At 44.6% G+C, this 13,636-nt stretch overlaps 1 protein-coding gene across 1 annotated transcript in view; it reads left to right on the forward strand.

Annotated features, from left to right (window-relative positions):
• Nucleotides 1–13,636, forward strand: part of LRRC7 (leucine rich repeat containing 7) — a 345,019-nt gene that overhangs the window by 252,048 nt on the left and 79,335 nt on the right. The window contains exons 14-16 of the mRNA XM_066597771.1: nucleotides 4,411–4,480; nucleotides 6,336–6,435; nucleotides 9,293–9,417. Coding sequence (XP_066453868.1) covers nucleotides 4,411–4,480; nucleotides 6,336–6,435; nucleotides 9,293–9,417 — 295 coding nt within the window. The remainder of the gene's footprint in view (nucleotides 1–4,410; nucleotides 4,481–6,335; nucleotides 6,436–9,292; nucleotides 9,418–13,636) is intronic.

Below are 13,636 nucleotides of genomic sequence, written 5' to 3' on the forward strand. Positions count from 1 at the left end.
TGGGTCGGCACTTGTTCGAGATGGACTGGTGCTCTTGCCGGACCAGGTTTTGAACCTATATTTATTACCTCCAACTTTCTTCATGGCTTCCACCTTGATGTCTTGTAATGTGAAGCATCATCTGTGACAGCGAGATCTATTAGAGGAAGCAATCATTCGTAGTGCAAATCTCACATGTGCTTCAATTAATATTAAAGTGCAATGTAATTAGGGGCTGCAGGAGAATCGGTGCAAAACACCTGGATGCATAAAGTTCATGTGGAAGACTGTAATAATATAATATGATGTCATGATATAAATAGGTTACTGCGCTCACAACTTATATAGTTGTACAAAGTATAACATCATCAGCAAATCATCACAAGTACCCTGATATTAGGTCACCACTTCCAGCTCAATGTAATACATGAGCCTTGAAAATCAAGTAGTATCCCTTTACCCCTTGTTTGTCTACCAGCTCCGTTAATACTTTGGTTCTGGGATAAACTCTGATTTTTGAGCTGTCAGTCCGCCCCCGATCACACCAGGTTCTGCAGAGTACATGCCACCCTTTGTACTAGTCCTGTACTCTGCAAAATAGTATGGGTCCTAAATGGGAGTAACCCCGCAAGTACATCGATACAGTATTCCTAATAGGACTGGACATTATAGATTATAAGATCCTTGGTAGTGTTGAGCGAGCTGAACCAGTGGAACCCTGTTTCGGGCACAACTTTGCTGAAAGTTTTGTTTGCACAAACCTGAACCCAGCTTTTAGCAAAGTTTTACCCTAAAGAGGGTTCTACTGGTTCAGTTCACTCAACACTAGTCCTGATGAACACTAGTGTATAACACTAAGAGCCATAAAAGCTCTGTATAACACTCTCAGAGTCTACAGGGCTTTTATAGGTCTTAGACAGTGCTATATACCAGTTTTAGGCTTTTTGGACAGAACCAAACTTTTTGCAAAAGTTCAGTGAACCGGTCAGACTTAACTTTTCCAGAGTTCTTACATCACCACTCCTCTGATTTCATTATGGAGAAGCCCTGTAACTGAGCAGTAGGGTGCTGTGCAGAAGGTTTGGGCACGCTCCTGGAGGTATTATCCATAGCACTTGTTGATGACAATGACCTAAATGGCTGATGGAAATAAAACTCCTAAACTCCTTACTATTACCTTGCAGCCACTATCTTAAAAAGAATAGCACTATATACTGCATCCCGGCATGTATTTAGGGGCCATCATTAAAGGGGTACTTAGGGACTTCTTAAAATGTTGCTTTTGATGACCAACGGCAACACACTGCTTGGATCTCCACCAATTAACTGATTTCTAGGGTCTCTGTCACTGCAGTCAGTGCAGGATGCTGAAAGCGCTGACCATAGCGCAGTGGCCCGAATTGGTACTGCAGTGCAGCTTCCATTGAATTCAATGCCATGCCAACTCAGGCCGCTGAGCTATGGTCAGCGCTTTCTGCTTCCTGCACTGACCGCAGTGACACTGGCCCTGGGAATCAGTTGATCAGTGGGGATCTGAGATGCTGGACCTCAAATATCATCTAATGATTGCAAAAATAAAAAAGAACTGGAATATCCCTTTAAAGAAAATGACTGTGGAGCGACATTGATGGCATCAGTAGTATATGCCATTAATGTTTGATTGGCAGGGGTCCAACCTTTGTGTCACCACAGACAGCTGTATGTTATGTCCATGGGCTGTCTGTGTATTTATTGGAAAGAACATGGACCTTTTAAATCCTATGAGGCTATTCACATGTACCAGTTTTCACATGGACCGATGATCCATGTGAAAAGAAAATGGCAGCATGTCCTATTCTGGTCCGTATCACAGATGAGAATAGAACATGCAATATCCACTGTCCACGGCAATTGGACAGCGTACAGACAGATGTCCCTGTGCCGTCTGATGCAAGTTGCTTGAAAATTTCAGGAAAATCGCACATACAGCTGTTTTAGGGTGCCTGTCCATGGGCGTGAACCGCCGGCGAATCACGCCGTCTGAAGTCTTCCATAGCATTGCTATGGAAAGCGTCGGCCCCCTGTCCACAAGCGGAGAATCATTGCGATTCTCCGGTCGCGGCGTGCAATTCGTAGCATGCTGTGGCATTAAGCCTTAAAGGAGATGTCCCGCGCCGAAACGGGTTTTTTTTTTTTTAAACCCCCCCCCGTTCGGCGCGAGACAACCCCGATGCAGGGGTTAAAAAAAACACCCGCACAGCGCTTACCTGAATCCCGGCGGTCCGGCGTCTTCATACTCACCTGCTGAAGATGGCCGCCGGGATCCTCTGTCTCCATGGACCGCAGGGCTTCTGTGCGGTCCATTGCCGATTCCAGCCTCCTGATTGGCTGGAATCGGCACGTGACGGGGCGGAGCTACACGGAGCCCCATAGAGAAGAGGAGAAGACCCGGACTGCGCAAGCGCGGCTAATTTGGCCATCGGAGGGCGAAAATTAGTCGGCACCATGGAGACGAGGACGCTAGCAACGGAGCAGGTAAGTATAAAACTTTTTATAACTTCTGTATGGCTCATAATTAATGCACAATGTACATTACAAAGTGCATTATTATGGCCATACAGAAGTGTATAGACCCACTTGCTGCCTCGGGACAACCCCTTTAAGAGCAAGGGTATCAGGCTGTTGGACCCCTCCAATTGGACAATTGATGGCCTATCCTAGCGATCCTAGTGACCTACCATGAAACAACCCTTTGATGATGGACATTGTCACAGCTTCAGGAGTCCAAAGGCAGACTTAGGCTCCATTCACACAGGGCAGCTAGGTTGCAATAAAAACCACATAAAAAAGGGCATTGATGAATCATGTGTGTTTTTACTGTTTTTGTAGTAAAATGTGGCAAAAAATGCACGCAGTTTTGCAAATGCACTTTTTAGTGTCGTATTTATTGCAACCGAACTGCCCCAGTGTGAATGGAGCCCTAGGGTGGCTTTAACCCCTTGAGTGGCAGGTTTTCTACCACCCTGTCGTGCCCACCAGGGCAGGTTTTTTAAAATGGTCTAATCATTGAATTTCAACTAGTTTTGCAGTTGCGTCTCAAGAGCCATAACTTTTTCATTTTTCCATTGACATGGCCATATGAGGGCTTGTTTTTTGCGGGACAAGTTGTGATTTTTTAAACAGGGGGGAGGAAAAAAAGAAATGGGGAAAAAAGAAAAAAAGGGGCCATGTCATTAAGGGGTTAAATAATGTATTAACTTCCTTCTCTGGGTCATTACGACGCATGGATACCACATGTGTGATTGTATTTTTGATTTTTTACAAAGTAAAGGGAGACAAGTGTTTTTTTTATTTTTTTTATAATTTTTTTACTTTTTTTTTTTTAATTTTTTTTAAATTTTTTTATTTTTTGTCCCTTTAGGGGACTTCCACAGGGACCCATCAGGACCCCTGATCACATTCCGGGAGTCCGATGGTGACAGCCCTTTACATGCTGCAGTGACAACCCTTTACATGCTGCAGTCACATAGACTGCAGCATGTAAAGGGTTAACACAGCAGAGATCGGAGGTTTTCTCTGATCTCTGCTGTAAGAGCTAGTTACCTAGCTGTCCTCTGACAGCTAACAGCCAGCTCTCCCTGCCACAGAGACCATCGGCTTGCTTCTGACAAGCCGATGGTCTCTATGGCAACCTGTAAACAAAGCAGGAGGTTGCCGACATGCCGGCAATATCTTCTGCTGGTTTTTCAAAGCCCTTGCACTGCTCTGTGTGGGTCTGTGCAGGCAGAGCACACTGCTACAGCTTGTGGCATTGTGCTCTGCAGCTCCCATAGTGATACATAGCCCGGAAATCTTCCGGGCTATGTCACTATGAGCAGTGTGATTGTTCTCAGCAAGAGAAACGACGTAATCTTGTAGATATGATACCTTTTAATGGCTAACAAAAATACATGATGTAATGATAGCGAGCTTTCGTACCAACGCAGGGTACTTCTTCCGGCTTAAATGGATTGGATCTGAAGAGGCATGCATATTTATACTATGAGCAGTGGAGCTCGTCCCGGAAATTTTCCAGGCGTGCCACTCAAGGGGTTAAATGGGCGACAATTGGCTGTATAATTGTTCAAAAGAGCAAAAGCAGATGATAGTCATTCCTTGTGAACACGACCACCAAGAGGGTGATGAGCAACTAATGAACAATCATCCTCTGTATAAAAGCAAATAGACTACTGTTGTTCGTAGACTTCAGCGACTTTTCTGAGCGACTGTCTGGACAATAGTTACTCAGTGTAAAGGTACACTTATGCTTCAAGGTGTCTTCTCTCTAAAGTCAGGATGGGGAACAATGACCCCCAACATTGTCCAGTGATGTACAGCCCAACCCCTGACATAAGCAGAAGTCATCTTACTCCTCGATCATTTGACTTTTAAGACTTTCTTGTTCATTTTCAGATTAAAGAATTTGCCCTTCAGCTTTACGAAACTTAAAGAACTTGCTGCTCTGTGGCTTTCAGACAATCAGGTAAAGTCTTCATCAGTTGGATCTCCAGTTCACGATATACAATATATAGATGAGGATTCATATAAAGTATATACAATAGACAATTACTGCATTAGGAACAGCTGCCGCATGACATCTTGTGATCAGTAATGCGGTACCACATGATGGCTGTGTCACAGTGTGCTGTCAGATAATGGGCTGACCTCTGCTCTGGCAGTCATCGGTAAACGTGGTGACTTGGGTGACATCGACTGCAGGCAGACTGTTGGTGCCTGAGGGTTTGTTGCCAGTATTTCTGAAACCCTTGCACTTGTTGGCTCTTCCTGAACCATGGTATCAAGGGTGTACCAAGACTGGTTGAACCATGGACAGACATCCGATAGAAGATCACACAGCAGAAGACTACGTGTGGTTGATCCTAGAGGCGAGTGTAAGGTGGCACGTCTGGTATGTCAGCAACAATGTGCCACAGTGTGCCAGCTGACCCAGCAGTACAACAGTGGTGGAGTTAGACAAATCTCCACAATGACCATGCAGCGTATCTTGCATTGACTGTGGTTCAACAGCCAAAGACCGACAAGGATGGCCCAGATGACCCCGCATCATTGGCAATAACGCCTCCCATGGACCAAGGAAAGACCTCAGTGGACCTTGGACACATGGCAGAAGGTTGTCTGGAGTGAAGAGTCCTTTTTCTTGCTGAATTATACCGATAGCCAGGTCTGCATCTGCATAAACATCATGAAGCTGTGTGCCATGGGTGCACCGTTGGGGTTCAACAGTCCAGTGGTCACAGTATTTTTGTCTGGGGAGTGTTTTCCTGGCAATAACCTAGGATTGTTGGCCATCATAACATAATCCATGAATGGTGAATGATTCAAGGACCTGTTAGCTGACCATCAGCACTCATATCTTAAGGAAGCTTTCCTCTACTACCTAGTTCCCCTATTGAGCTCGAATCACTGCGGATTAGTTGTAAGACCATGACAATAAATTCTCCACACTGCTTTGGTCCCCAAACTCACCGAACAGTAACCCCATTGAACATGTTTGGGATCTGCTGGAAAGGGCTGTGAGATCTGTTCCTACATATGCACCAACTGATGCAGCTGCTGCAGCTGTTATGGGGCGAGTTCAGTATGGGGGGGATTCACCAACTTGTGGAATCCGTTCCCCGATGTCTGAAAGCCGTGATCGCCCAAAAGGTGCACCAAGCCGTTATTGAGTAGGTGTTCCTAATGCAGTGATCGCTCCGTGTATAGCAGGGGTTCCCAACTCCAGTCCTCGGGGACCACCAACAGGTCATGTTTTCAGGATACCCTATAGGGAGAACACCTGTGGCAATGTCTGAGGCACTGACAATAATTACATCACCTGTGCAACACTGGGGAAATCCTGAAAACATGACCTGTTGGGGGTTCCTGAGGACTGGAGTTGGGGAACACTGCTGTATAGGATACAGCTAGACATATACGAGCATTGATCCCTATAGATACTGATAATAGTACTGTGACTGAAAGCTTAGAAGAACACTATAGGCAAGAGCTTTAGTACTGTAGGATAGAAACATCTTCTGTGGAGTCCCTAAAGAAGGGGGTCTAGTGCAGGTTAGCTGTACGCCTCAATGGTGGTGAGAACATATCTTGGAATCCCCTTTTCATGGGTCCTATGTTAGTATACAAGGGGTGAGGAATTAACCCAAGGAATTAACCAGGTGTATGAATATTGATAGATATGTCCTGATGTTTGTGATATACTAGCTATAAGGAAATTGCCTCTGCTTGCCGTCCAACCACCGCCAGTTGTTAGTTATGTGGGTAACATGTCATGTGACTGAACAATGGTAAATAACCAGTTGTCCTTCTTTTTCTTCTAGTCCAAAGCTCTCATTCCTCTACAGACAGAAGCTCATCCTGACACCAAGCAGAGGGTATTAACCAATTATATGTTCCCACAGCAGCCACGTGGGGATGAAGGTAACGATGTCTACAGTATTAGTAAAAATGCCCCACTGTAGCAAAGCCTCATTGACAGAAAAGGGACTACTGTCTAAAAAGGAATGTCTAAACGGGAAACAATTGTAGCAAACTCTCTGCTGTGGGAAGTGTAAACCCTGAACACAAATATGAGTGACAAAAGTATCATGAGGCGCAAGCCCCTCCATGCACCAAATGGAAATCTACACCAGCTAGGAACTGGAGATGGCTTTTGCTATAATCTGTGCCAGGTTCTGGCTTAGTTTATAGTAAATGTGATGGGCTGTGCGAGGTCGCGCCACCTAGAGCTGGGCTCTGCCCACTCTTTGAAAGAGTTGGAAGGCGCAGCGTAAATGCCCAATTTTGACATGTGTGCTAGAATTCTGGTGTCCCGGGAATGATAAATAGGTGCCTTAGGGCTCATGTCCACGGGCAAAATATGATTTAGGATCCGCAGCGGATTACCTGCACGCGGATCCGCACCCCATAGGGATGCATTGACCACCCGCGGGTAGATAAATACCCGCGGATCGTCAATAAAATGGATTTTAAAAAAAATGGAGCATGAAAAAATCTGGACCATGCTCCATTTTCGTGCGGGTCTCCCGTGGGGAGACCTAAAATAGGAATTTAAAGCATTTACTCACCCACAGCGGGCCGGGAAGCTCTTCTCTTCCTCACGGCCGCATCTCCCTTGCTTCGGCTCGGCGGATGTGCCCCGCGCATGCGCGCGGCACGTCGATGACGTGCCGGCGACGTGCCGCCGGCGTCAGGAATTCATCCGCCGGCCGAAAAAGAAGATCCGGCCGTGAGGAAGAGCAGAGTTTCGCCGCCCACTACGGAAAGGTAAATTCTTATTTATTTGTATTTTCAGCGCTCACATCCGCGGGGCAGGAGGGACCCGCTGCAGATTCTACATGTAGAATCCGTAGCGGGCCCGATTTTCCCCGTGGACATGAGGCCTTAGGGTCTATTTGCAGATTCCGGAACTAAACATGAATGTTTCCATTCACTCACAGCAAGCACAGAGTTTAAAACTGGAAAGCTATTACAGCATAGGAGAATTTGTTTAGGGATTTGCATCAGTTTTCTGGTAGAAAAAAAAGTCACAAACATTGGCTCACATTTGGCAAAAATTAGAACTTTTTTAGAACGTCTCACAGGGGGCGCATTGCATCCCTCGCAGTCAGGGGATTGAATGGAGTAACCGTTGAGCATGCATGGTGCTGATCCATTCATCTTCAGTGAGACTAGCTTAGATAACCGAGCGCTTCTACTCAACTATTACTGTCAACTCCATTGAAATGAATGGAGCAGTGCCAAGAGTGTGCAACTAGGAGGTGCAATGAGCCCACAGTATTGAGAAGAGTGGGACACGGGACCCTCGTTCTTGCGCACCTGTCATTTCAATGGAAAAGGCACAACCCCTTTAACACTAATTGAGGGTATCTTAAGGTGTACCTGACTTTTTAACAAATATCTTGTCTGTAAGTTTTGATTTTAGGGTGGTCTTCCCAATTTTTCTGTTGCCCTTCTGTTTGCAATTCACTATCCTCGAGGGGGCATGTAGTAAGCCTAATATTCTGCCAGCACTGATTTCCCATGCTGTATTGCACCATTTCTGGTCCAATGAGCAGGGAGGTAGTATCTGAATGCCCGATCTTTTGCTTTCCCAGAAGGATCAGGAGTTAAGAGATATTCTGGCCAAATGGTTATTAAACCCATTATGATGTGTGTAATGTGTCCACACATACATACACACAAGTGCTGTAACAGCAGGAGAGGCAGAAACTGTGGAGATTATCTCAGTGTCTGCAGATCTGTCAGCCTGCAGACTCTGACTCTGAGCGCAGAAGACAAAAGACAGAGAATGGATTGCAGAGAAACTGGATTAAAACATGATTTACAGGGGTAAAGCAGCAACATTTGTAATGCAAATATATTACAGAAATGATGAGACTAACATAAGCTGTTAGATGACAAGTTGTCTGAAAAGTTAGTGCCCCTTTAAAGATCTTGGGCCTCATTACAGAATATGTAAAGTGGTCCCAAACTACCATGTACCATTTATGCTATTGGGGGTAGGAGGAGCCTCAACAGACATGAAGGCCTGAGTATAAGGCTGGGTTCACACAGGGCGTAATTGCCTCGGAATATCCATGTGGACTTTCTGCATGGAAATTTCACCCGCGGCTTTAATCCCTGGAATAGCCAGCAAAGTGGACGAGATTGGCAAAAATCTCGTCCACATGCTTCGGCTGATCCGTTGCGGCCAAGCTGCGCTGAAATTCTACATGGAATCCAAAGACGTGTGGCATGTCAATTCTTTCCCTGTTTCCGCAGTCGCCTCTCTATGGGGAGAGATGGGCGCAGTGGAATGCAGGTGGCAAAGCTGCTCCAAAATCCGTTTCGAAAGGCTGCGGGTTTTGAAGCTGCATTTCTCCCACGGAAATCTCATGGTATTTCCGTGCGGTCATTCCACGGGATTTCAGTCAAGTGTGAACCCTGCTTAACTGGTACTTTTGCACCCTCTATAGCTTTATGCCTTACGCTGACTGTAGAGGTCAAACCAAGGACCAGTATTTGCTGGTGGTTTCGTTTTGTGGGGCCCTTTATTACATGGCAGTGATGTTACATAATCCTCATCCATATGTCGGTGACTAATATTTATCAGTGAGGACCGCCACTGACGGAGGCTAATGAGGTGAACATATGGCAGCAACGATTTTTTTTTCCATCTAGTGTCTCGTTGGTAATTGGGCCAGCAAAGGTTGGGAGATGGGAATCTGTTCTTGACAACCTTAATAATTTCCTGTCAGCCACATGTGAGAGAGTCAATGTTGGTTTTCTAATTCAGATTTCCAGTCAGACAGCGACAGTTTTAACCCTACGCTGTGGGAAGAGCAGCGACAGCAAAGGATGACCGTGGCATTTGAGTTTGAGGACAAGAAAGAGGAAGAGGAGGCTCCTGGAAAAGTCAAGGTCAGTTCAAGGTTCAAGCTGACATAAGCAGCCACTGAATATTAATAACCTGCAGATCCATAGGGGAAAGTTGCTCATAGTCCATTTAAAGGGGTTGTACATGGCCGCTATCTTCCAAAGATAGTGCTACCCCTGTCCACATGATGTTTGTGGTACTGCAGCTCAGGCCCAGTCATTTCAATGGAGCCAAGCTGCAATACCTGATACAAGCCTTGCATGGAAGAAAGCAGTCATGTTTTTCTAATTTCATACATGTTAAACTATTGTAGCACAGAAGGCACAACTGGGCATATTTACTTACATCAGCGGGCATCTGCTCTTCTAAGTAAACTATGCACCAGCGTTCTTGCCACAGGCTTGTGCCTATTAATACACTTGTTGTGTGTTGTGGCACCTCTGTGTGCCAGGTGGAAACCCATGCTAGCTCCAAGTTGGCATAGGTTTCTGCAACAATGTACACAATGCCGGCCTTACATTATATCCTGTGCAGAATTTTTTTTGGCGCCCTCCCCCATCATAAAAAGAAAACAATATAAATTGTACTGATAGACAGTTTGCCTGTAATCTGCATGTGCAAAAAGTAGCAAGATAGCGGAATACCCACACCAGCTCACTGGATAAGTACTGTACCAAAAGCAAACTCACAACATAGATACAGCACCAGAACCAAGCTCATAACATAAACACAGCACCAACACCAAGCTTATAACATAAATACAGCACCAGAACAAAACTCAGTACATAGATACAATACCAGAACCAAGCTCATAACATAAATACAGCTCCAGAAGCAGACTCATAACATAAACACAATGCCAGAACCAAGATCATAATATAAATACAACAGAAGAACAAAACTCATAACTTAAATACAGCACCAGAACAAAACTCAGAACATAGATACAATAGTAGAACCAAGCTCATAACATAAATACAGCTCCAGAAGCAGACTCATAACATAAACACAATACCAGAACCAAGATTATAATATAAATACAACAGAAGAACAAAACTCATAACTTAAATACAGCATTGGAACCAACCTCAGTACATACCGGTAGATAAAATACCAGAACCAAGCTAATAACATAAATGCAGTAGCAAAAACAAGCATGCATATTGAGGGGCGCCAATGGGCTGACAGCGATGCTTTGGAACATCAGAGGGGAGGAGACAGAGCCAGGAGGAGGGTGATTCATGTAGCTCCACAAGATGCAGACCCAAGGGGAGCGATAACCCCCAGCCTACACCCACCTGGTGTTTCTCCCGTACAAGCTAGGTCAGCCATGGGTGTACATTATAGTGAATTGACAGACTGCACGAGGCCACACTTCCTAGCGTTATGCCATACTCCCTTTTTGTAAAAGTGGAGGGATGACCATAAATGCCTGAAAAGTCACAATATTGGTGCATGCACCAAAATGTTAAGTTTTGTATACCAGAAAACTGACGTACAAACTATAATACATATGCCCCAATATTCTTGCACCATCTATGTAGATGAGCTATCTTTCAACCATACCATTGCTTGCACATGCTATCAGTATATTCAGCGGTGCAATCTATAGGATCTGAGAATTTTTACTTGTAGGCATTTTTTTTTTCATTTTTAAAACCTTCCTTCCTGTATCCATCTGTAGATAATGTAGAATGCAGATTCATGGACAGGAAAAAGTCTATGGACTAATACAGTCCCTAAGCAGAGATGGAGTATAACCACTCCTGAAGAGACCATGGCATGCAGGAAGGCTGCATACAGAGTTTGGGGCTGATATTGAGGAGTGTGCAGTTTAAAAACCCCATTGTCCTATACTGTGTTACTGAATTCTGAGTTAACAGAGGGCGCTACGCTGCTCAGGCTCCTCATCTTCTGACCAGAGTGTAGAGTGGTTTATAAAGATCTCTTGCTTTGGAGAACCCGTCCTGTCCTGCATTATACAGACAACCCACTGATGTGAATGAACACTGTGTAATACTTTGTCTCCCCTGTGGGGGTGCTGCAGAGAAATCGAACACCCAGTGCCAAGTTTCTCCACCGATTATAAATGATCGCTGGGAGTCCCAGCACAAAGGACACTTTGTGATCAGCTTATTCACAAAAGACAAATAGGAATTGTCTAAAACAGAGAACACCTTTAAGTACAAATTACACATATACTCACACTATATTTATATAATGTCCGGCCATTTTTTTTTCTCGAGATCTACAGTTTTCTGTGTGGTTGTGGTCAAACATCTGCTTCATTTATAAATAGGATACACATTTTCCAGACCCTTAGTTTTATCCCACATAGGCTATAACTAATGCAGCCCTGTCTTTTAAGACATCACCAATGTTAACAAGAAAATCTCAGATTAGCCCATTTTCTGAGCAGGGAGAAGCAAGTATTATGTCTTTGGTTCATGTATCCTTCTTAGAATGTATCTTGGTATGTAAATAGGACACGATGTGGAAATACACTATCCTACCAAAAGTAATTGGACTCCTGAGCAAATAGTCTTTATTCCCATATGTTAATACTTATCCCTAATGACATCAGATACTCTCCGTGACATACTTTCTACTAACATCTGATACACTTCAGCTGCTATTTCCCTCCAGTCATCCTGCAAATGTCTGGTGAGTTCTGTTAAAGAAGATAGGTGCTGTTCATATTTTCTGACCCAACGTTCCCCCCAAAGATGCTCGCTAAGGTTCAGATCGAGACTCTCTAATCATGGAACATCTAATCATTGCACATATACAACCTGACCTTTTCAGATATGCTCTCTTATATCCGTGTTGGCTGAGATATTTGCTGTATGTTGGGTTCACAATAGAGATGAGCGAGCACGCTCGGTGAAGGCAGTTACTCGAGCGAGCATCGCTCTTCTCGAGTAACTGCATACCCGCCTGAGCAGATTCGCGGGGGCAGCTAGAGGGAGCGGAGGGGAGAGAGAGATCTCCACCCCATCCTACCGAATCTGCACTGATGAGTATGCAGTTACTCGAGAAGAGCGATGCTCGCTCGAGTAACTGCCTTCACCGAGCGTGCTCGCTCATCTCTACTTCACAACACAAGTTCACTGCCCAAAAATCAGTACTTTGTACCAATTGTGTCCCACCACCCATGCCATTTAGATTGTAAGCTCCTATAGGCAGGCAACCTACCATGATATCTCAGATTTTCACCGACCTGTCCTTAGAACTTTCTGAAATATTTTTATTTGAAAAGTCTGCTGAAACTTTTTATTTATTTTGACTGAAAATCTTGTAAATAAAAAGCCTCCTTCAGTCATCAGTATGCGCTGTCACAAAACCCTTAACACTTCTTAATTTCTCAAGTGTATCCCAAGCAACATGATTCCGCCACATGCTTCACTCGTACTCCTTTTCTTTAAATATATAATTAATTTCAGAACGACGAGACTTATTATTGAGCCCTTCAAGCTGAATATATTTTATTTGGATGCGAAATTAATGGAGTGATGAACAACTTCCACCTGTCGTACTTCTAAAACCTCATTCTCATTCCTAATGCTTCACCTGACGAAACCGGAATAATCAATCAGACAGACGTGCGTGATCAATAGATTGTAGGCTTTTCTAGAATGAAGGCAGCGGTATACAGAGGGGGACGATGCAATATGAGTGACAAAAGAGCACAGAGGATCCAATGCAGGGAGGGAAGGGTAAAGAACATTACCTACAAAGCATAAGAGGTGACCAAAATACCAGAAAAAGAGCTGTGGGAATAGTCATGTCATGGACGAGACACGCAGAGCTCTGGAAGCTTCTGTTATTAGCAGGGGTGTAACTATAGAGGGTGCAGGGGATGCGGTTGCACCCGGGCCCAGGAGCCTTAGGGGGCCCATAAGGCCTCTCTTCTTTATATAGGGAGCCCAGTACTATGAATAAAGCATTATAGTGGGGGGCCCCGTTCCAGGTTTTGCATTGGGGCCCAGGAGCTTCAAATTACGCCTCTGGTTATTAGCATCACCTTTCATTAAAAAGTAGGGCAAATGACAGGAATAAGGACAAAGAGTTGGGTAGGTCTTGTTGATGTCAGTCAGTTGCACCTTTGCTTGTTTTGCAATACGGCTCATTGTTATTCCCTGACAATATGGAAAGTCTTTCTGCATAGAATTCTTCTTCAAATGTAACATTTACTAAATGTCAGTGATAAAACTCAGGCTATGACAAAAATCGAGGCGTAGGTGTGACCTGTGCCGCCTACTG

This window comes from Eleutherodactylus coqui, chromosome 3 (assembly GCF_035609145.1).
Source record: "Eleutherodactylus coqui strain aEleCoq1 chromosome 3, aEleCoq1.hap1, whole genome shotgun sequence".
NCBI classification, from domain to species: domain Eukaryota; kingdom Metazoa; phylum Chordata; class Amphibia; order Anura; family Eleutherodactylidae; genus Eleutherodactylus; species Eleutherodactylus coqui.